We start from the raw sequence: 25,460 nt of genomic DNA, 5'->3' as shown, positions 1-25,460 counted from the left end.
CCTCATTAGGGGCATTTAAGCAGATATTAGATAGGCATATGGATGATAGTATAAGGTAGGGGTGGAGGTTAGATAGACCTTAGGTTTAGGGTAAAAGTTCGGCACAACATCGTGGGCCGAAGGGCCTGTACTGTGCTGTACTGTTCTATGTTCTAAGGCTACGCATTCTTAATTGATACAAATAATGGTTGTTTTCACAATTGAGTAGCTTGTTAAGTAATTTGAAAGGGTGTTCAGTGTCAACTTAAGTCTGGGATTGATTACCTATAGTCTAGATTGGGTAGCAGTAACAAGTTCCCATTCTTGAAAAGGCATCAATGACCTTTTCATGATTGATGCAGTTTTTATGATTGACCATAAAAGTTCCTCGACTTTGTGACTGAATAATTGTGTTTTGTGAACTATTGTGCAGGCCAAATGTACTTAATTTTTGTATTATTTCTTCTATTTTAGTTGGTCTTACCCAGCGGTTCCTTGTGTTGCAGCTTTGTGTGCCTGTGGGACAAGACTTCTCTACAGAATTGCTGTAAGAATGAACTTTGCTAAAATTTTGTGTTTGACAGTGAATAAATTGAACACAAATGGTATTCATTAATTGTAGTTGATACAGTGTGGAGCTGGAGGAACACAACAGGTCAGGCAGCATCAGAGGAGCAGGAGAGTCGATGTTTCGGACCTAGACCCTTCATCAAAACTGGTGAAGAGGCTAGGCCCAACAGATCGACTCTCCTGCTCCTCTGATGCTGCCTGATCTGTTGTGTTCCTCCAGCTCCACACTGTATTGACTCTGGCTCCAGCATCTGCTGTTTTTTCTGTCTCCATTCATTAATTGTAAATGGTTACTCCTGCAACAGAGGAAAGACTTAGACTGGCTTCAAGTAATTAAGCTAATTTAGTTGTTGGTTCTCAACCACTGGTGCATCATGCACTGACATGGGAGTTGCAAGCACATGCCATCTATTATTGAATTTATTTTGTTAATTGCAATAGTCACATCTGAGCAATAGATAACAAGTGTATGTGAATAAAGAACTGTCACAACAGTGTGAATACATTTCAAACAGCTTAAAATGTTAAAATTTGCTCTTAGTTTATTGTGCTGCAATAGTGTAGATGTATTATGCAATGCTATTAACATAATGGAAAGTCCTGAGGCACCACACGGAAGCATTGTAAACAAAATTTGACATTCAACCACCAAGGTATTTAAGGGCAGAGGACCAAAGTATTGGTCAAAGAAATAACTTTTAAAGAGCATAATCTTAAAAAGAAGAATGATAGGTTGAGGTGTCTCGAGATGGAATTTTAAAGTTTATGGCCCTGACAGTTGATGGTAAAGTGAAGTAATGAGAGTTGAAAGACAACAGGTGAGGGCATAGAGGGATGTGAAAGCAAGGGGAATAATTTTAATAACAAGGCATAACTTAACTGGATACTACTGTAGATTACTGAGCATACAGGTATTGAGTTTAATAGAAAGTTGATAATTATTGAAGAAATTGATTAATTATTTGAGTTCTGCTTCTGTGTGAATCCAAATATCCCATATCAACACAAATACAGAAGACATTATTACCACTATGTCTGCAGAATGCCCTTGTTTTCATGAAGCTTTTCTTGGTTTCTATTTATGCATTTTGTCTGAATAATGTTCAAGTAAAGTATACATACACAAGAATGCAGCTTCAAAATCATTGTATAGGAGTAATTAACTTCTACTTGGATAACTTGAAACGACTTTGAATGAACATTAACTATATGCTTTCTTCCACACCATAGTACTAACTTGGAAAGGGGCAGAGATGAGCAGGATGAGGGGGCATAACTTTGATAACTGCAGGTCTAATGGAGTATGATAGCATACCTTCAATTGGAGTCGCTCTGCAACTGTGTTTGCAAACTGTAATTTTCAGTTTTTAGGTTGTGTGCCTCAGCGTGTATTTTTGATTAATTTAAACTCATGAAAAAGTAATCATTTGTAAACTATGGCATTTCCATACGTATGTTGTCATTTAAAAAAAATCAACTTTGTTTTGTTCTAACTATGAGTGTTTTATAGTTAACGATATATTTTATTGCATGTTAGCAACTAGTTACATTTTACATTGATATGATTAACATTGTTAGAGAGACTTTGAGGAGGGCCAGATGTTAGGTCTTACTTCTGAAGATCCTAAATTTTTCTGTCCACCCACATGTTCTAAAGATGTTATTGTAGATGGTACTTGTAGCACTTCTTAATATTAACCCTCTTACACCCATAACCAAGAGGTTGTAACTGTGCTGCTGCTCAGAAAGTTTTATAAGTGCAAAGCAAGTGAGTGTGCTGCTTTGGGAAAGTGAAACTGAAAGCACAAGCAGAATGATATATTTGGATAAACAGCAAAAGAAAAACCAATTTGTCTGCTGGCATCAAGAGCCTACTGTGACAAGTATTTGTGTTATTGTAGTATCGTTATGTTGGTGTACATAGCTGTGCATCATTTAGTCAGAAGGGAGAAGGGAAGTAACAAGTGTGGCTGTGCTAACTCTTGTTCCTGGCTTCGCCATTTGCAAATAGATTTTTTGGTGATGTGTCCATGACAGCTCCCATAAAGCTAGCAAAATCTTCTAATTTCTGCTCCTGTTTCTTGATCAAGTGTGTTTTCTTTTGTCAAATCCAACTTTATTCTCAAACAGAGTAGTCGTCATGTTGGGTGACTTGTCTAACAGTTATCATTGGTCAAAATACGACAGGTTCAAATGATACCATGGCAGTTGAAGAATTTGAATTCAGTCTTTTAAAAAAAAAAATTAAAGTGTGAAGACCATGTCTTTTTATTTTGTAATATTTTTGATGTGGACTGATATAGGAAAAGGACTTCATGATAACAAGTAACCGGATACTGATTGTAAGTGCCATTTATATGGCTGCTTGTTCAAACAGTAGTTGAAGTGTAGCTTGCAGACAAGCTGGAACTGAGGGGTTCAGCAAGTGGAGATTCAGCTGGCAGCAGGTCTATGGACTGGTGACCAGTTATCAATGACAAAGGCTTTCTGCCTGCCAGCAACAATGTGACTGTTCCCAGGCTGAACAGCCTGAGCTGAACAAGATAGAGGCCACCAGATGTCCACACACTTGGGAGCTGTTTCTGTTATTTGCAAGAAAAAATAAACTTTAAATCTGAAGAAAATCAGTTTAGTTTTCCTTCTGCAATTGCTGTAAGCTATGTCTTTTAATGAATAAGCTAGAGACCCTTTTCTGTAATGTGAACCGGTCACCTGCATGTGCTGTCCTTACTGACTTTAGCCTTTACATGATTCAAATCCCACACCTTGGTGATTTAGTCTTAACCACTCTGAGCAGCCAGCAAGTCATTCAGTTGTTTCAAGCCATTGAGAAGGAAAACAAGAACTGATCCAACCGCATTGAAATAGTTGAATTAGGATGCAATAAAGTCAGATCAACGCAAGTTGAGCCTGCAAAGCTTTTATCAGCTGTAGATTGCTGTCAGAATTTAGGCACTATCTGACAGACATGTTTATCAACAACTTTAATTGTCATATTCTCAGAGTCATACATATCAACATATGTCTCTGGTTCTTCCATCACCATGCTTGAGTATGTCTTTTCGCAGTAAAAGCATGGATGCACCAAGGATGGGTAGTTTGTCCCGGGAATCCTTCATTTCGGTGTCTCCTATTGATTTCCACATACTGTTTTCTCAGCTTATCAGTCAGTACACTACAAGACAAAAATATAGCATGTCTAATTCTATCGAGGTTATAATGTCCAAAACCAGACTGGCTTGGTAATGCCACCATGGACTGAATAGTCAAAGTCCTGAAATACATAGCTGCCATTTGCTTCAGCTGGTGAAAGAAACAATGCATGGAAATAAGTTAATTAATATTCAGTAATAAGTGCACAAACTTCTTTATTAGATAGAGACTATCCAAATAGCTGCTACTGTCATGTCCTTTCCCTCTGATAGTCTATCGGGCTATTCTTCATCAAAATGTTCCTGCGGCCTTAACCATGAACTTGCATCTTTCTTTAGTTTCTCTCCTGTATTCCTCCATATACCCTCTCTAAACTTATCTGGTCCATGAGATCCACCTCCAGCTCCCTTGATCCTTTCTCATTAAACTGCTGAACATCAAACTTACCTTGCTGTCCTCGTATTACACAAAATTATAGAGTTGATGCAGCACAGAGGGAGGCCATTCTTTCCTTTGTGTTTGCATCAGGTCTCTGAATGACCAATTCATCTGATGCCATTCTCCCACCTTTACCCCAAAACCTTGCACATTGTTACTTTTCAAGTAACAGTCTTTCTTTTAATAGTTCCATGGGGTATGGGTTTTGTTGACTGGGCCAGATTTTATTGCCCATCTTCAATTATCTTGTAACAGAGTGACTTGCTAGGTTATTTCAAGTGGCAGTTAAAAGTCAGCCACATTGCTGTCAGTCAGGAGTTGCATGTAGGCTAAACCAGGTAAATACGACAGCTTTCCTTCCCTAAGGAGCATTGGAGAACCAAATTGCTTTTATGACATTTGGCAATGGTTACATAGTCACCATTTGACTACTATTAATTATCACGTTTTCTTGAATACGAATTCCACCATTTCCCACGATGGAGTTCAAATCATATCGCTAGAAAATTTGTCTGTGACTCTGGATTACTAGCTCAATGACATTATGACTACACTCTGTCCCTTTGAATGTTTCAATGAAACATGCCTCCACCATGCTCTCAGACAGTCCCTTCCTCATCCTTCTTAATCTATCTGTAGCTTTGAAATGACCAGACCATCCTCCTCCAAGCCTCCCTGCTGCCATTCAGCTGGGTGGCCATCTCTCATTTCATAGAATCGTAGAATCAGACAGTTCAGAATAGGCCCTTAGGTTAGAATGAAGCTAATCTGTTCAGGTAGGTATCAGGTATTACTTGCAATAGCCTGTTTTCCTGCTCCCACATCATTGTCTTTGGTTTCTCCTGAGAAACTATTCTTGGCTCCATCATATTTCTCACCTACATAGAGCACTGTCAGAAATGCCGTCCAAATGACCAGCAGTACTTTCCTCAGACTCCTCCCCTGTTTTGAAATTATTGTATCAGACACTGCCTGCAATGTCCAGTACTGGATGAATAGAAGTTTCCTCCAGTTTAGTACTGGGGAAAATAAAGCCATTTCACTTGATCCCCACTCGTAAGTCCATTCCAAAATTACCAACTCCTTCCCTCTGGGCAATGATAACACCCAGGATGTTGATAGTGGGGGATTCAGTGATGGTAACATCGTTGTATGAGGTATACAAAATGAGCAGAAGTATAGAAAGAGTGGACAGCCAGAGACTTTTCCCTAGGATGGAGGTAGCTATTACGAGGGGGCTGAAGATGATTGGGCCTAGGACACTACCCTGAGGAACTCCGACAGAGATGTCCTGGAGCTGAGATGATTGACCTCCAGCAACCACGACCATCTTCCTATGTGTCAGGTATGACACTAACCATCGGAGAGTTTGCCCCCGATACCCATTGATTCCAGTTTTGCTTAGGCTCCTTGATGCCACACTTGGTCGAATGCAGCCTTGATATCAAGGGCTGTCATTCTCACCTCACCTCTGGAATTCAGCTCTTTTGTCCATGTTTGAACTAAGGCTGTAATGAGGTCAGGAGCTGAGTGGCCTTGGTGGAACCTCAACTGGGCATCACTGAGCAGGTTATTGCTGAGCAGGTGCTGTTTGATAGCATTGTTGATGACACCTTCCATCACTTTACTGATGATTGAGAGTAGACTGATGGGGCGGTAATTGGCCGGGTTGGATTTGTCCTGCTTTTTGTGTACAGGACATACTTGGGCAATTTTCCACATTGTCAGGTAGGTACCAGTGTTGTAACTGTACTGGAACAGCTTGGCGAGGGGAGCGGCAAGTTCTGGAGCACAAGTCTTCAGTACTAATGCCAGAATGTTGTCAGGGCTGGTAGCCTTTGCAGTATCCAGTGTCTCCAACTGTTTCTTGATATCACGTGGAGTGAATCGAATTGGCTGAAGACTGGTACCTTTAATGCTGGGGACCACTGGAGGAAGCCAAGATGGATCATCCACTCGGCACTTCTGGCTGAAGATTGCTGTGAAAGCTTCAGCGTTATATTTTGCACTGATGTGCTGGGCTGTTCCATCATTTGGGGATGGGGATATTTGTGGAGCCTCCTCCTCCACAGGTGGTGGCACAGGTGTCATTGATCAGCCAACTCAGGGCTCGGGACTCGGAATCATAGAACCCTGCAGCATGAAAGAAGGCCATTCAGCCCATCGAGTCTGCACTGACCCTCTGAAGAGCATCCCACCCATACCCTATCCCCATAACCCTGCACTTCCCATGGCCAATCCAGCTAACCTACACATCCCTGGACACTACATGGGCAATTTAGCATGGCCAATCCACCTAACTTGCACATCTTGGACTGTGGGAGGAAACTGGAGCACCCAGAGAAAATCCACGCAGACAGGACAAAATGTGCAAACTTCACACATTCACCCAAGGCTGGAATCAACCCCGGGTCCCTGACACTGTGAGGCAACAGTGCTAACCACTGACCCATTGTGCCGCCATGGTGGAGGTGGTGCAACAAAGATGGACTCTTTCAGCTATATCTTTTTAAGAATAGAAAGAATAAACTTATTCAAAGTAGTGCCAGATTGTGGCGACAGTTGAAGATTTTCACTGTATTTTACTCTGTTGTTCATTGTAAAGTACAAGTGACAATCAATCGATCATCATTCATTCATTCATTCCACATTTTTAAAAAATGTATGCTTTTGAAACTGATATACTGCAGGTAAACTGAGAAAATTTATTAGCAAAAAAAGGGGATGGGTTAATTTATCCTTCGAGTGAAGGCCTAAACATGGACTTTGACATCAATAATATGGGGTCATCTTATATGTTGTGATTTACAGTAAGTAATTTTGCACAGAGAAAATATCCCTGGATACAACATGCACTTGAGTCTTTCACAACAAATCGGTGCTGTCTCAATTGTGAAGGATTGGTGATACAGTCATAAATCTTGCCTAGCTTCATGTGGTGTCGTTAGCCACTGAATACATAGAGTTATTTCCTTATTATCAGTGTCACTGTGGAAGTTCACCGTTTAACAAAAATAAGTGACACATCAAAGCAAAAATCTATCAATGACACTTGTGGTCATTAGTAAAATAAATCATCTTAACACCTGAAATAGATAGTGTCAGCCACTGGATTGTCAGCAAGACTACTCTGCCTTCATTTAAATGAGGAACGGTGATGAAGGTGTGATTATTTTCATCTTTGATGCTGGAGATGGCAGTGGAAGACCCAGAATGAAATCTTCTGCTGATGTACGACTTAGTATGCTCTATCAGCTGATGAAACAGTACTCCTCTATTTTGACCTTGGAGGAAGCACTGAGGGTGGCAGAATGTACTTCTGTGTGGGGACGGTCTTCAATGCCCAGCACCAAGACTGATTCAGTATCACCTCTGTTGACTTAGCTGATCTTCTCTTAAACAGCGTTCCTACTAGACTAGTCTATGCCAGGTGGTGAGGAAACAAGCAAGAGGGTGAAAAAAAACCTACTTCACTTTATTCTCACCATCCAACTGTTGCAGATTCCACTGACTAATAGGAGCCCACTTGGACTTTGAGGAGGCCAAGGCCGTCCTCCACACTGAGGCTGCATTCCATCATGTTGTATGGTACAACTAGGCCCTGGACAGGGTAGTACTTCAGGGCCTGCAATGCTCGTGTTGGAGGTGGGGTTGCTGTTCTTTGTTTGGATTTCTGTCCTTGACCCTGGGCAGAACCACTGTATCAAACAAGATATATTTTGAATAAATCGAGCAACTCAAACTGGATGTCCGTGACAGAGTGTGGGCCAGAGGAATTATTATGAAGGGACTTCAAAGAATTTCAACAATGAGAAGGAATGGTGATATAGTTCCATGACAGGAAGATATTTATCTTGGTGGGGAACCTGCAGGTGTTAGCGATCCCAGGCAGCTGCTGCATTTGTCTTCGAAGTGATGGAGATCATGGCTTTGGAAAGTACTGACAAGGAAGCCTAGATGAGTTGCTGCACACTGTGCATTGGATTTGTAAGTCAATCACCACAGAATAACCAGCCTCTAATCTGCTCTTGTAGCCACGGTGTTTATATGGATGTTTATGTGAACAGTTTCTAGTCAAAGGTAGCCCTTAGAATATTAATGATCTTCGATGTCACACTCAGTCAAATTCTACATTGATGACCTCACCTCTCGGGAGCTGAGTGGCCTGAAGGAACATTGTAGGAGACAAGGACTTGGGAGGCAGTTCTGAGGAAGGGTCACTGGACCTGAAACGTTAACTCTGATTTCTCTTTACAGATGCTGCCAGACCTGCTGAACTTTTCCAGCAACTTCTGATTTTGTTTCTGGAATAGAATCTGTCATTTGCCAACTTCTCAGAAGCCTCATGGTGCTTCTCCAATTCACTTTCAGGATGCTTATACTCTTTAAAGCTGCACTTTGGCTCCTAGTTCAGGCAAGAGTTGCAGTTATAAGGCCCTTCAGCATACATCGGGTCCACAGCATGGGAGAGTCTTTCACCCTTGAATCCTTTTCCTGGGCATGAGCAAGTCAGTAAAGGTGACAACTGCTTTGAACCTTTATGCAACGAACTTCTTCCAGGAAGCAGCGCGAGACGTATGCGTCATCCCTCGGTCGCCAACCCACAATGCACTGACAGTGTCTGATGCCATCTGTGCAGTATCACACCACTTTATTTTGTTTCACCATGATGAGATCAGTGCTACAGCCCAGGCCATAGAATCTGGAAACCTAGCTGACTTGCGCCAAGTGCTGGATGCCGTTGACTGTATACACATGGCACTAAGGGGATCATATCATAACACGACTGAGTTCATCAGTAGGCATGGCTTCCATTGCAATAATGGTCAGGTGATCTGTGATCACTGGAAGTGTGTGCCTTCTATCCTGGCAGCTGCCATGTCTTGGGGCACTCTTGAGTGCTTGGTGCATTTGAGGGTCCAGGGGTCTTTATAATGCTGGTTACTTGAGGACAAGAGTTACCATTATGACTGTGGCTGATTCCAACATTACACAACCCCCTGATAGATGTGGAGTACAGACACAATGTTGCCCAATCTTTGACCAGGACCACGGAGAGCAGACAATAGGGCTACTGATGTTGTGGTTCACAGCTTGGGCCTGCACACTCTGCACGAGACTGTGGACCAAGTGTGCTGTGTTATCCTAGTATGCTGTATTCTGTATGTTTGGGGCAGGCATTGAGGCAATGTGCTAGATGTTGGGAGCACTCAAGCAGTGTTCTGAAGAGGAAGTTGAGGTCATTGAGCAGAGGAAGCTTTCATTTTGCATGACACAGCTCAGTTGTGTTGGGCACCTCAAGTCAGATTGATACCCAGTTCTAGTAGATGAGGACTGGATGCAGCAGACAATTGTGGAATGTAAAATAGTTGTTGGTCATCATGGCAGCATTTTGTTTGCATTGTGGGGGCAGACTGAAGCCTGTATTCATTTATTTGTGTTTGCTTTTGATGAGGCACTGGGGAGATGAGAGAGGCGGTAGCTTCAGCAGCAGCAATGGTAACTGTGGCGGCAGTGTCAGAAACATGCAGCGGAGGTCTCCTGGAGAGTGAGATAAGTGGAGGATTCATCAAAGTCTGTTGAACTTTTAACTTATTCCTTTACTTTCCTAGTTTAAATTAAGAAAGACTTTAATGTTAACTATTACCTTATTTCTTTATTTTTCTACTTATTCTATGAAGTAATGCTTAACTTTTTAATTCTATTTCACTACCTTGGTACCTAAGATTGCACCTTGTATGACGATGTTATACACTTTCCACTGTACTCCTGTACCTCTGTGCTTGAATACACACGACAATAAAATCTAAATCTAAATCAAAGGCTTTACTAATGTCCACCACCTCAGACTGGAAGAGAAATCTGATTGCTTCCAATAGCTGATCAGTATTTACGTTAAACAACAGTACTTCACTGCAACATGCATTGTTTTGAGTGATCACATCAGACTGAAAATCTATTTTCAGAGGCTCACTTTCTAACTTCTTCTAAGCTACACATATCCAATGTTTTTGAAGCAAAAGCATCTAAAATACTTGACAATTTTATTTAATCCAAGTCTATCAGAACTCTCTGCTCATTGTTCAACTGATATTCACTTCAATCAGTGTGGGGAATTTGAATCTCAATTGCTTCAGGTTGCATATCCAAGTTTAATGATTCTAATTGTAAGCTAAGTTTCTGCATCCGTTTTCATGTGATTTCTTTAGAGGAGGGGATTGATGGTAATTATGAAAAGGAGAGAGACAACACCAGAGGAAAACCAGTCATTGGAGTCTATATTGCCGCCTTCCCACTTTCCCTCTTTTGCCAGTTTAGTTGCCCAATTGATAATTTGAGCCTGAGCCTTTGGGTTTCTTGACATCTGCAATCAAAATCATGACACCTGACCACACTGTGCCATCGTCCAATCCTTACCTGCCCACAGACCATTTACATCATCACTAGCTCGTTCTGTATATTTCTTTTTCATTCATGTTACCATTTAAATTGATCATCTCTCAAGCTTCTTCGATTCATAAATGAAGAATCTTTTTTCTTATTTCAGTTTGGGGACTTTATTTCTAACTTTATAGATATATCAATAAACAGCAGTGCCCTATTTAGTTTACTTTTCCTTGTTGTGATTCGGTTTACAGTTGCTAACCCTACTTAAACTCATAACTGTATTATCACATTTATATTTTTTATTTACATCTGTAGTTTATGTATTATTAAATGATTGTTTCTTTATTTAATTGATTTATTCTAATCCCAGTTGTCTTTCAGGACACTTGTTTCATTTCCATTTATTTAATTTATTTCCTAATTAATGTTCACTCCTTCTCGATCAGCTTGCTTTTAATTTCTGAAACCTAGTTTTAATTGAGTTATTGATTGCCAAGTCCATTCTCTACTTTATTTTCTTTGTTTTACTGATTCTTTGGTAATGTTACTTTAGTTCATTAATCCCACCTCGTTAGTTCATTTATTTATAAGAAGAAGCTGTTTCTAGTGGTGAAAGGTTCAGTAACCAGAGAAATTTAAGTGATTGTTGCCTGTGAAAGGAGAGATGGTTTAGACATAAAGAAATGTGGTTAGTGAATGAAAAAGGATCCTGAAATGTAATTTGGCCCTTTGGTCACTAGTTCATCAATTGCTCTCATTTTGTGAAGAAAACAAGTACAGATGAAACTGCCCAAGTTTGAATTGTCGCTCGTGCTGTGTTCCCTGTTCTTTGCTAGGATGACAATGGGATTCTATGGTTGGTGCTCCTGATCAGGGATAAAGTCCAAAGTCAAAATTGGCCTTCCATTGTTGAAAAGTCCAACCACATTTAATTATCCTATATCAAACATGATTAATATCCACTTTGATGATGTACCTGGTTTCTGTGCAACATTATTCCAACAGCAAGGAATGTATTCAGTGTAGTCCGGAAAGAAAAGAAGTGGGAAGAGAAAGCATTTTTATGTATAAAGACTCTGGCTGTTCACTTTAAATAATTTCACAGTAGTACCAGCGTTAGAAATGATATTCACTTAGTCTTGTAAAGGCATTTTTGGATTTGATAGGAATCTATAAATAGGATTTGGATTTAGTCTGGGGCTTTACATGTGACTAAGTTGGCTCAAAATCATTTTCCATAAACTGTGCCAAATGAAAAGAGAGAGCTGTGTTATGAGTGAACAGTGGAATCCTGAGGTGCAATTTATCTCACCAGTAGTTACCAAGGACTGGATAAGTTTTAGTCATCGTATTAAGTGGTTTATTTCATGACTGACCTATGCAACTCAGAACTTTGAATTCAATGGTAGCATTATAGTAGCACAGCTTTTACTAAGTGCCATTTGTAATCCAGTACAGTTTGTGACAATACTCTGGCTTTAAGATGTTATGTTGTCCTTTTTTTTTTGAAGAGAGGTTTTAAGGCAGAGGTGGAGAGCAGTTTAACAGAGCCACCAAAGTAAACAGTTTGTGAGGCCTTGCAATTTTTATTTTTAAATTTGGAGCAATAGAAGCAGCCTGAACAGGTGTGGTCAAGCTCTCACAGAACCAGGACTTTTTACTTTTTGGTTTGTAGGTTTCAGCAGATACTGTTGGGGGTCTTGAAGTGATGAAAGCTATTTTATCCCTTCCTCAATTATAGTCAAAAGCTGGGGATTCTCTTTCTGCTGCTGAAGTTGCATGTGAAACAATCATTTTCTGAATTTGCCTTTTTGCCAAGATGTGTGTTTGTGGGATGTCACTATATTGGAACAGTTAATTAGTAATAGTTACTGTATCTATTATTATGTTAAGTTTTCCAATTGAGTTCAGTTATTCCAATTCCTTCCTTCGTTTGCTGTATTTAACTATAGGGATGAGTGATTTTGCTTTAAATCTGGTAGTTTGACCAATCAAATTGCATCTGGAGTGCAACACCTTACATTTACCTTTAAAAATAAGAAATCATTAGGGTCTAGATTATCTTCTGACTATTTTGAGGGGTTTGGTCTGTTCCACAACAAGTTACAACACTGACTTCTACTCGACAATGTGGAAAATTGTCCTGGTATGTGCTGGACAAAAAAGTAGGACAAACCCAACTCCGCCAATTACCACTCTATTAGCCCACCCTTAATCATCAGTAAAGTGATGGATTGAGTTATCAACTGCTATAAAGCAGCACTCGCTAAGCAATAACCTGCTCACTGATGCCCAGTTTGAGTTCCACCAAGGCCACTCAGCTCCTGACTTCATTAGACCCTTCGTTCAAACTTGGACAAAAGAGCCGATTGCAGATGTAAAGTGAAAGTGAGTGCCCTTGACATCAAGGCTATATTTTATCAAGTGTGGCATCGAGGAGCCTTTGCAAAACTGGAGTCAATGGGGATCAGGGAGGAATCTCACTGAGTTGGAGTCATACCTATCACAGAGAAAGATGGTTGTAGTTGATAGAGATCAGTCATCTCAGATCCAGGACATCCATGAAGGTGTTCCTCAGTGTAGTGTCCTAGGTCCAACCATCTGTAGCTGTTTCATCAATGGCCTTTCCTCCATCATAAGGTCAGAAGTACAGATGTTTGCTGATGATTGCGCAGAGTTAAGCACCAATCACACTCTCCAAATGCTATTGCAGTCCATGTCAAAATGCCAATGTCAATATTGCAACACCGAGCCAATATTCAGGCCTGAGCTGACAAGTGACAAGTAACACTTATGCCCCACAAATGCCAGCCATGATCATCTCTCGCAAGGAAAAATCCAGCCATTGTCCCTTGAAATTTAATGGCCTTACTGTCACTGAATCCCCACAATCAGCAGCCTAGGAGTTATAATTGACCAGAAACTGACCTGCAGTAGCCATATGAATATAGTGGCCTCAAGTGCAGGTCAGTGACAAGGAATCCTGCAGCAAGTAATAAACCACCCAGGACAAAGGAGCCTGCATCATTGGCACCACATCCAAAACATCCACTCCTTCCAATACTGACGGTTAGTCACAGCATGTCTGTCTTACCTATGTGATGCACTGCAACAGTTCTCTAAGGCTCCTTATTAAGCACACGCCAAACCTAAGACCAAACTTACATCGAGCATGACAAAGGCAGTAGATACAGAGGATCTGCAAGTTTCCCTCCAAGTGCATACCATCCTGACTTGTAAATATATCCCTGCTCTTCAGTTCCACTAGGTCAAAATCCTGGAACTCCTGCCCTAATGGCATTTTTGGTCCACCTGAAAATGGCCTGCAGCAGTTCCTGAAAGCAATAAGGGATGGGCAATGAGTGTTGGCCTAGTCAGTGATCTTCTCATCCCAGGATTCAATTTTTTAAAAAAGCACAAGGGTAATAACATTTCTTGTATTGTGATATGTCTATCAGTAACTACAGTAGTATGACGAGTAGAAATTCTGTGTTTCTGATACTAAATATACAAAAAAAGTTGATAGGAAAAGCTTCTTCACATATAATGCACTGATCAAGATTGCTAACTTCCACTCCTGTAATGTTACCTACCTCTGTAGTAGCTCTGTCCAGCTGCTGCTGAAACCATAATCCACAGCTTTATCATGAGCAGTTTAATTATTCCCAGTGTTCTCTTGCTACCATCTTTCACTAACTGTAGTTCCCATTCTTAGCAACACTTCTATCACTTCTGCAGTTGCAAAGCTGCTTATGCCCAGCATTTTGATTTCATGATTCTAATCTTCACATTAAAATCGAACCATGCCTTGCCCTCTTGCTATCATCAATAATTTCTTTCACTTGTTTATCTTTGTTTGTGCCATTCCTCCAAACCAGTTTATTTTTCATTCTCTGATCATCAGTGACTTTTCCTTGAGCAGCTATGCACTTGCCCTGCAGTTTAATGGTGGAATAGTTGAATTATCTGTGTTGAAATGTGAACTATCCAAGATTCCACAGTGATAATTTTCACGCTTGCATGTGGAATAGTGATTGTGGGTGAATATAATGGTGCCCTCAATCATCAGTGAAACAAACTCGAGATTGACATGAGGCATTTCTTATGAGCAGCCACAAAATCTGAAGACAGTATTGAAATCTGGGATTAGTGGATCAAGATCTTTATGTTTCAAAGAAAATGAACTCACTTATTGCAATTCAAAAAAGACAGTCTTCATGTTCAGCTTTTTCTGAAGTGGCTTTTATTTGCCTTGACTTGCAGCTTATAAAATCTGAAGGGCGATCGGATGGAGCTGTTGAAAATGTTTAGAGGATTTGATAAGGTAAATGCAAAATATTGTTTTCCGGAGTGAGCATGGATAAATGTAGGTAAGATGCAGATCAGTCACGATCTGCTTAAATCATGGGACTGACTTAGGCAGCTGAATGGCCTACTGCTCTTCCTTTTTATCCTACAAAGCGTTCAGTTAATGCAAACTATATCCAGCTACCCTGCATTTTACTCCAATCACAATAGCACTGATAATAGAAGGCAGAGGGTAGTTTTTTTTTCTGACTGGAGGTCTGTGACCAGTGGCATTCTGCAAGGATCAGTGTTAGGATCTTTGTTGTTTGTAAAAAATGGACGTTGTCTGATTAGTAAGTTTGCAGATGACACCAAAATTAGTAGAGTTATGGATAGTGTGGAAGGTTGTCAAAGGATGCAGCAAAAATGTAGATCAGTTGGAAGGTTGGACAGAGAAATGACAGATGGAGTTTAATCCTGACAAGTGTGAGGTGATGCATTTTGGGAAGCCAAATGCAAGAGGAAAGTATAGAGTAAATTGCAGGACCTTTAGTCGCATTAACATACAAAGGGATCTTGGGGTGCAAGTCCATATCTCCTTGAAAGTGGCAGCACAAGTGGATAAGGTAGTAAAGAAGCTGTACGGTTTGCTTGCCTTCATCAGTTGGGGTACTGAGCATAAAATGTGGCAAATCATATTGCAGCTGTTTAAACCTCAATTAGGCAACATTTGGAGTGTTTGTGCAGTTCTGATATAGAACCATAGAAAGGATGTTGAGGCTTTGGTTAGGATGCGAACGAGGATGTTGCCTGTTGAAATGCCCCTGATTTTGAAATAGGAACTCCTGGCAGATGAAACTGCTCATTAATAGGTAGATTTTTAAATTATCTCTTGTAATATTATCAAAATATATTGAATTGTTTTAAGACAAGAGTAACTGTTAAAATATGTAGTTCCATTTGCTTATCTTGTGACCTGTTCCAGTGTCTTAGCAAATTAACTGTTCTATAATGCACAATCTATAGTTAAGGCACTCAGCGAGTCAAATGTGATTTTTAAGGAACAAAAACAAAGTTGCTGGAAAGGCTGAGCAAATTTGGCAGCATCTGTGAAGGAAAAAAAACAGAGTTAATGTTTCAGGTCCAGTGACCCTTCCTCAGAACTGAGGAAGGGTCACCGGAGCCGAAACATTAACTCTTTTTTTTTCCTTCATAGATGTTGCCAGACCTGTTGAGCTTTTCCAGCAACTTTTTTTTTCCCTGATTTACAGCATCCACAGTTCTTTCGGTGATTTTTAAGGAATAGTGTTCTACAATATTTTTTGTTGATGTTTTTCCTTCAAATTTGGACTGTGCGTTTTGATAAAGAGAGGATGCTGGTGAGACAGACGATTCACTTCAGACATGCAAGCAAACTATACCACTTTCCTGTGACCTTCTTCTGGAAACAACTCAAGATCAAATGGGAAGACTATTGCTGACTGTCTCCCTGACTGACATGCTGAGTATCTGTACTTAACTGAAGAGAGTTCAGACGAGATGAGAAGGACATGTTGCCAGAATCTTGATGAGTGGTTGACAACAAGCTTTTCAATGGCAAGTTGGAATAATACAATTGGTAGTGGTGCAAAAGAATTATAATTATCTGTAAAGAGCAGTAGATACTTCAAATGTAAAGAACAGGCAACTAGAGTAATTAATTCATAAACTAAAATATGATGGTGATGGAAGGACAGGTGATGTTTTGCTTGTGTAACATGGGGACTGGTAGAGAACAAGGTGTTTGCTGCTTTAGGAACTTGATATCTGAGTCGAACAGCTGGAGTCTAAGCCACACACGTTGCTCCACTTCAAGGAGTGGGAATGTTGCCTGGGCACTTTACTTCAGGAGATGGTCACACCCCTCAGACAAGGTATTTCAAATTTGGGAGTGGATCAGGAACAGGTGGGTGTGACTGCAGGTGAGCCAGGTATTGGCACCCAAAAAAGTAGTGTTCAAACAGTCTTGGCCCCTGCAATGGTCCAACAATTAGCCTTGCGAGCTGTGTGGACAAGAGCAGGGACTACAAGGAAAATGATTGAGCTGACCACTGCAGCATGTAAGAGGTAGCTATTCAAATGACCATTGAAAGTTCATTGTGGACATTGGAGATTTTTGTTCACAAGGCTTTCCAAAAATTGTAGTGGTGATATCATCTTGCTTTGTTATAGACACTGATGAGGCTGTTTTGGATTGTGGCTATCTTGGGGATGTTCTTGTTTAATTTAGCCAAGATGGAGGCAAGCCTGCCAAGAAAATGCTGAGTTGAAGGAAAACTTGCTATGAACAAGTTGCCTGGCTGATCTCTCCTGTTTTTGAAAAGAAAACCCTCTACATCAGTTCAGGGTGAGACCTACTTGTTCTTTTGAAAGAAAGAGTGAAAAGAGTTCTCAAGATTGAGATGATTGACTTGACTTGACCACAAGTGCCAGAACATCAAAATGACAGATTTTGGAACATTTTATGCTTTATTATTTTGCAATAATCCATTGACCAAAATTTTTTTTCAGAGAAATCTTTCTTTCTCTTCCCTGTTTTTCTAAAGTGTGTGTGTGCTCACATGTGTGTTTTAGGAATATTTACATTGGGATAGGCATTCTTACTTCAATATCACTGTATATTGACCAAATATTACATGTGCATCAAATAAGATCTGTTTTGATAACAAACCCACTGTATTGATTAAGAATTCTTGTTGGTATGTCATTTTGTTTCAAGCCTGATATGATTAATACATTTAATTGGTTCTCTTGGAAAGTGGAGGAAGCATTTTTGTTATGTTGTGACCCATGGAGTAGTGGGACCAGAATGACAGTGCTATGCTTTGGACTCAGTCATAAGACGATATGTAAAAAGGAAAATATCAGCAAAGACAAATGTGTGTCACTTAGAGGCAGAGGCAGGAGAACTTATATTAGGAAAAAGAGAAATTACTGAGAAGCTAAACAAATACTTTTGTCTGATTTGACAAAGGAAGACACAAGATATCCCCCGATTACATTAATATCCAAGGGTCTACAAGAGTATGAACTCCTCGACTCTCAGTGCACAACTTTCCCACTAGCCAGTTGTTAATGGCCAGCCAGTGTATAATTGCTGTCAGCTGCTGATGGTAGGTGGGAGGGGACATTACAGATGCATCTGGTACCACCTGTCTGACCTGTACATAGAGCAAAACATTTGAGTCATTATATGAGAAAGTCCCTTAGAAACTTGTTCGAATGTGCAGTTCTACTGTACTCCCTACAGTTTGTAGCCTTCATAATCATGAGAAATGCCAACCAAAATCTGCTCATTTGTTATAATATGCTTATCATTTTCTGCACAGAGCTCACAGGGAATACTTTCTTCCATAAACCAGTCTGAAAATTGTGATCTTTAAATCCGTGCATTTTACAACGTTTTAAACTGTGGTCTTCGTACAGCACTTTTTGTATAACAACTAAAGTTTTCTAGTAGTAGAACAGCAAATAGTAGAAAAGGTTTATAACCTTAATAGCCTAATTATTTTCAACTAAGACATCTTGTCTCTCTTTTTATTGACTTCTTTCAACGAACAAAAAAATGTGCAGCAACACCAATGTTGAGGAAAAAAAAATGAGACTGTGCAGAATATCACTTTTTTGAAGTAATTGCAAATAATTGTCAAGGTCAAATAGAGGATTATAGAAAATATGAACATAGTGCTTGTTTGATAAGCAACTCTAAAATATTCATCTCATCCATCATCAGTATCTAATTCACATACAAAGAACATCGATGCTGTGTGTTTAATTTGAATCCATGTAGTCGCATGGTTATTATTTAATTCCAAATAATTGATGATTCTCCATCATATTGCACTTATTAGGTTTTCCAAAGTTGGAAAGTGACAGTTGCTGTACGATAAATTATTCATACTTGATATCAAAACTCAATATGTTTGAATTTTGCAGCATCAAAATTGTGTGAGGTGTATCCAAGCATCACTCTTATTAATTAAGTTGGTGAATATGCTTTCATTTACATTTCTACTGCACTTTACAAAACTGCTGTAGATTAAGGCCTATGATGAAATGTGGTAGCTTTCAAAGTGTTGACTTTAATGACTTAGTATGCTAGGGCATGTTTTGTGACATGGTGATTTTGATTGTGATATTTTATTATTTTCAGAGATTCAGTGAAAATTTCATCTGGTGTACACTGATCTGCAGCTCAAATTTTGTTTATAACTATTGTCAAGCTGGAAAATCAGAAGACCTTTGCTACCTTTTACCGTTAAGGAGGTTTGAGCACAGCAGTAAAGATGTTTTGCTGTAATTTTATAGAGCCTGGAGGATTGTGTATAGTTTTGGTCTCCTTATCTCGGAAAGACTACACTTGCCACAGAGGGGATGCAACTGAAGGTCACCAAACTAATTCTGAAATGGCAGAATTGTTTTATGAGGAGAGATTGAGAAAACTGGGTCTGTATTCTCTAGAGTTTCAAAGAATAAGAGACAATCTAATTGAAACTTGCAAAATTTTGACGAGGTGTGACAGGGTGAATGGAGTAAGGATGTTTCTCCTGGTCTAAGAGCCTAGAACCAGCGACATAATCTCAGAACGAGGCAGACCATTTGATACGGAGAAGAGGAGAAATTTCTTCATTCAAAGGGTGATGAATCTTTGGAATTATCTACTCCAGAGGACAGTGGAAACTCAACATTTAGCATGTTCAAGTTAGAAATTGGTAGATATTGATATCAAGGGGTCTGGACAAAGTAGAGGAGAGTGACATTGAGGTAGATGATCAGCCATGGTCTAACTGAACAGCACAGCTTGTGTGACAGGTTAAATAGCTTTCTTTATGTAAAACCAGAGAGATTGTATTAGCATTTTTGAATCTAGATTATCACAGAACCTCAGTTGATAATTGAACGTGGCTAAGTTTTGTGAGGCCATATGATAAGCATTACGTAAAACAGCTAAATCATAATTGAGTGTTTTTCAGTGATATATTTCAGTAGTTGAGTTATTGATCCTGTAAGTTAAGTACTTAGTTTTCAGAACTAGGTAGAATGAATTGTCTATGAAAGTCTAACATTTACTTTCAGGCTAAATGGTCATTTTGGAATTGCGACTTCGTGCTTTACAAAGAGCAGCTGGTGCCTGAACAGGTTCACAGGATTTTCACAAGTAAATCTAAGTTTAAAGATGGAAAATGTGGTCTCCATGTTCTTAATTTGATCATGTTCAAAAATTAAAATTTCATGATTAAACTATACCAAAGCCACACATCCAATTTATAATATTTGATGAGATCCCCTTCTTATTATCAGGTTAATATTGTCATTATTATTTTTCATCAGACATTGATAAATACGATGTCAAAATATTAAAGAATGCATTGAAAAATATCTTGAAACTATCTTTTCCCCCTCCTTCCAAAACCATATATTCTTCCAGCCAGATGCAGAGCAAGATCAGGATGAGCTGGTGGATCTTGCTGCTTACCCACTGCCATGGAGTCTCTTCCACAATTAGATCAAGGTTTCCTGAAATGCTGAAACCAGATATTACTGGTATCTGCATCCTCACCAGAAGTGGTGAGGAAAATTTTGGGACTGTTTGGAATTCCACCTTGACTTTCAAATGTAATGTCTCCTAGCAAGGTACAGGTATAAAATCGTTTACGTACAATGATGGGGAGGAAGAAACCCACTTGTGCAGTTACTCTGGCCCACGTTAATTCTGATGTCTTTTGTGTCACAGTGGCTACGCTTCCACTGTACCAAAGAACTTCATAAACCTCAAGCAACTCAGAGAAAAGCAGATCTAGAAAATTTAGGTAAACAAAACAAGTTTAATATAATATGAAATCTACGTTTTAAGCGAGGTGATTTTCATCCATCAGTAAAAGGTCAAGTTCTCAATCTCCAGCAAATCAATGTTCACTGCTTGGGTTGACAATGTGTTCTACAGTGCCTCTGTTCCTTTGGAAAGGATCCACTTAGTGATAGAAAAAATCTATCTAGTCTAGTTTTGCTTTTACACAGTACTTGCTAGGAAAACATCATGGCGCAATTGGTCCACAGGGATGATTGAAAGATCTGTTTCCGTATGTAACCCTTCACTGGAGTAGGATACTGAAAATCAAACCCCGCTATTTCTAGAGTTGTCACAAAAGTTGAATCTTTTAAAAATGATTTTAAAATGAAAAATTCTCCAATTTACCAGTCTTTCAAACTTAGGAAGTGCAGACCAGGTTTCTGTACTCAACAAGAATGTATTTGTCATAAATAATCATTCTAAATAAATGATTCTAAATACAGATAGGCAGTTATGAACGGTCGACGTAGAAATCTACTAGTTAAAATTCCAAACTCCTGATAACACTTCCCCTCTGCATAAATATAGAGACGTGCAATAAAAGCATGGGTGTTATGGGCAGAGGGAAAGACTGGGATCCCTGTCTGCGAGGATTGCTGAAATGATCCTGTCCCTGATCAGAATGCTGCTTCTTGGTCTCCCTTCTCCAGTTACTCTAACTTGTTTTCAAGAGGCATAGGGTGACTGGTTCACACTTATAAAGGTCTTTGACTTATCAATTACAAGTCACAGCTCACACAAATAGAAAGGGGAAATACACTGGCATATCTTCAGGTTTTATATGCTCTTTACTGCAGAGCAAATACTGCTTTCCTTACATTGTCAGGCTCAAAGTATCTAATGGGTTCTTTAAGATCTGACCAACATTAATACAATAACAGACATGCACTTTAATATGGAGCAGATTTATTAGCTTAATCTACAAAATATATAATGGAGACATATGCAAACTAATGAGTGAATCTATTAGCTTTACATATATACGTAAAAAAGTGAGTCTCCCACTGCCTTCTGTCTATCAGGGACTTTGGTGACGGTGGCACTTGGATCTATATCTCCGTTTCCATGGTACCGGTCTCTTGAACCCCAGCCCGATAGTGAAAAATCTAATGAGTAGGACAAAATCCCACTTGTAATGACTGCCATATTTTCCAACCTTCAAAACAAACTGAGAAACCAATCCAGGTGGCTTCATGTAACTGCACAACAGGACAGTTCTCACAGACAGTTCAGTGTCACATGGTTACCTCCAAGTCAAAACAGGCTGTTTTTGCATTAGACCTGTTTTACATGTGCTTTTCCATGTTCCGTAAATTGCTCATTGCCATGAGCAGTTGACTCTTAATGGATGATGGTCTTGTTTGAAGATATCATTTTTAAGCCCAACACTACACTCTTCCACAGGTCTGATTAGTTTCTGCCAAAGCATTTACATCCTCAGTTTTTCAGGTACCTAGGAGCCAATCACACAGTTGTTGGCAGGTAGAAGGCCCTTGTCATCGATAACTGTTCCTTAGTTCATAGATCAATCAACTACTTATTGCCAGCTCGTGATACATTCATACAGACCCCTTGGCTCCACCTCATCTTCAATCTAGGCTTCCACTACTGCTTGAACAAGTAGCTCAGTAAAAAATACTTACAATGAGTCTTCGGTTACTTCCATTTTAAAAGTGCACAAACCCTTCAAAAGTCCTTGTTTTTTTTTAACAACAGCTCTTTTCCCATTTTATCCTTTACTCAAAAACACAGAAAAATGAAAAAAAAAATGTCTTTACACTTATTATTGCCATCTGTGAAGAATTTTACTCTTTCTGGAAAAGGCCATCTTTGTTTCTTCAATGGTCCTGCTGCATCTGTACAACTGTGATTTGCCTGTGCTGTAAATTTTCTCACAACCTCACTTCCCTTTGCTGGCTGCCCAGAATATGCTGGTACTAGCACTGATATTTGCCTATCTTGTATAAATACCCTGAACGCAGTGCATTTTATTGGATCCAAGTACCTGAACAGTGTTTCTTTTGAGACTTCTGTTGCTCCTAATAAATAGCCATTTTCTAATAGAAACAGAAAATGCTAAAAATAGTCCAGTCTGACAGCATCTGTGGAGGGAGAAATGGTATTAACGTTTTGAGTTGAACATACCTGTTCTTCCGTCCAAATACATTTTTATTTCAAGTTTCCAGCATCCACAGTATCTTGCTTCAATTCCAGCTTTATTAACCTCCCTCATAGCTCAGATGCCTTAAACTGGGATCGAGACTTGTTGCTATTTTCTTTATCATTTCAGCATAAGTACATCGTGCAGATATTCATTTTGTTGCACCTGGATGACAGTTAGTTCCAACTGCAATGGGGAAAAGTGGGGCTAAATTTTTATTACCTTAGACCTTCGTCCCACCAATGCCGTGCCAAGATCTCTGGGGTTTCACCCTTGGTGTCAATCTTGGCTCAGTGGCAGCACTTTTAATTCAGTGGCAGAATTTAAGGCAGTAAGGATGAAGCATACATAGCAATCTTTAGCCAGAAGTGCTAAAGGGATGATTCATTTCAGCTTCCTCTAGTTTTCAGCCAATTCGATTCACTCCACATGATATCAAAAATGGTTAGAGGCACTGGGTCCTTCCTTTCATTCATTCACAGGATGAGGGCATCGCTGGCTTGGCAGTGTTTATTGCCCATCCCTAATTGCCCAGAGGGTGGTTAAGTGTCAGTCACATTGCTGTGGGTCTGGACTCATATACAGGCCAGACCAGGTAAGGATGTCAGTTTCCGTCTCAAAAGGACATTAGTAAATGAGATGGGTTTTTATGACAATTGGCAATGGATTCATGATCATCATTAGACACTTAATTCCAGGTATTTATTGAACTCAAATTCCACCATCTGTTTTGACGAGATTTGAATCTGGGTCCCTAGAACATCACCTGGGTCTCTGGATTAACGGTCCACTGATGATACCACTAGCCGTTGCCTCCCTACAAAGGCTGTAGAACTGACAACGTTCCAACAATAGTACTGAAGATTTGTGCTCAAGAACGTGCCACACTCCTGGCCAAGCTGCTCCAGGACAGCTACCACACTTGCATCTACCCAACAATGTGGAAAATTGCCCAGATAAATCCAACACAGTGAATTGCCGCCTCATCAGTCTACTCTCGAACAGTAAAGTGATGGAAGGTGTTGTCAACAGTGCGATCAAGCAGCACCTGCTCAGCAATACCCTACTCAGTGACGCCCAGTTTGGGTTCCGCCAGGGCCACTCAGCTCCTAATCTCATTACAGCATTGGTTCAAACATGGACAAAAGAGCTGAATTCCAGTGGTGAGGTGAGAGTGATGACCCTCAATATCCAGGCCATATTTTACTAATTATGACATCAAGAAGCCCTAGCAAAACTAGGAATTAATGGGTATTGGGGCAAACTGTCTGCTGGTTGGAGTCATATGGCGGTGGAGTGGGATGCTTCAGCCAGAGATTGTCCACTCTGACCGTTTCTTTTCCTTTGTTGTTCTCTTTTGTGTGTTTTCTTTCTTCTGTCTTCTTGGTGACGTCCTGAACTCCTGGCCTCAGTGCAGACTCAGTCTCCCGGCCTTAACGCAGGCTTGGTCTCGGCCTCGTCGCTGACCTGGTAAGGCCTCGTCTCAGTCTGATGTGGCATCCTCTTGGCCCGATATGGCAGTCTCCTGGCAGTTTGATGTGACAATCTCTTGGCTGCCCGTGGCAGTCTTTTGGCCACCTGGTGTGGCAGTTTCCTAGCCCAGTATGGTGGTCTCCTGGCATGGATTGGCAATCTGCCGGTCCTGTATGGTGGTCTCTCAGTGATTTGTTATGCTGGTCTCTCAGATACCTGTGGTGGTCTTTCGGCCTGGCATGGCCTCAGTGTGGACTTCTGGCATCAGTGATTCAAGGCCTCGCAAGGTCTGGGGGCAAGGTGCTGGCGTGATCTTGGGGGTTGGAATGGCTGATTTTTCTGAACTTTTTATTTCTCTATTTTTCCAATTTACTTCAATAATCTGTATACTGGATGTTTTATTTCTTTATTTTTCAATTTTTTTTAATCTTAAGAACTAGCATTCAAGACTCTGTACCTAGGTACCTTGTATCTAAGATAGTGCCGTAAGTGGCGACTTGTAAACTTTGCACTGTACACCGTACACACTGTGCACAGAACTGTTCTGAGGAAGGGTTACCGGACCCAAAACTCTGATTTGTCTTCACAGATGCTGCCAGACTTGGTGAGCTTTTCCAGCAACTTCTGTTTTAATTCAATTCAATATCTGGCACATGGGAAGATGGTCCTGGTTGTTGGAGGTCAGTCATCTCTGCTCCAGGACATCTCTGCAGAAGTTCCTCAGGGTAGTGTCCTCGTGTCCTAGGGCCTAACATCTTCAGCTACTTCTTCAATGACCTTCCCTCTATCATAAGGTCAGAAGTGGAGATGTTCGCTGATGGCTGTACAATGTTCAGTATCATTTGCGACTCCTCAGATACTGAAACAGTTCATGTTCAAATGCAACAAGACCTGGACATATCTAGCCTCAGGCTGAAGTACCATCACTAAATTCACCCACTATCAAAATCCTGGGGTGACCATTGACCAGAAAATCAACTGGATGCGCAATATAAATACAGTGGCAAGAGGCACAGGTCTGAAGCTAGGAGAACTGCAGCGAGTAACTCCGCTCATGACTCCCCAGTTCTGCACCATCTACAAGGCACAAGTCAGGAGTGTAATGGAATACTCCCCATATGC

At 40.2% G+C, this 25,460-nt stretch overlaps 1 protein-coding gene across 4 annotated transcripts in view; it reads left to right on the top strand.

Moving 5' to 3' along the window:
- Positions 1-25,460, top strand: part of cfap20dc (CFAP20 domain containing) — a 342,974-nt gene that overhangs the window by 76,835 nt on the left and 240,679 nt on the right. For all 4 annotated transcript variants that reach the window (XM_048606448.1, XM_048606449.1, XM_048606447.1 and 1 more), the window contains one exon: positions 454-526. In XM_048606448.1, the coding sequence (XP_048462405.1) occupies positions 454-526 (73 nt within the window). Of the gene's footprint in view, positions 1-453; positions 527-25,460 lie in introns of those variants that run through there.

This window comes from Rhincodon typus, chromosome 16, assembly GCF_021869965.1.
Source record: "Rhincodon typus isolate 14 chromosome 16, sRhiTyp1.1, whole genome shotgun sequence".
Taxonomy (NCBI): Eukaryota; Metazoa; Chordata; class Chondrichthyes; order Orectolobiformes; family Rhincodontidae; genus Rhincodon; species Rhincodon typus.
The sequence above is the reverse complement of the archived record's forward strand: the minus strand, read 5'-3'. Positions and strand labels throughout refer to the sequence as shown.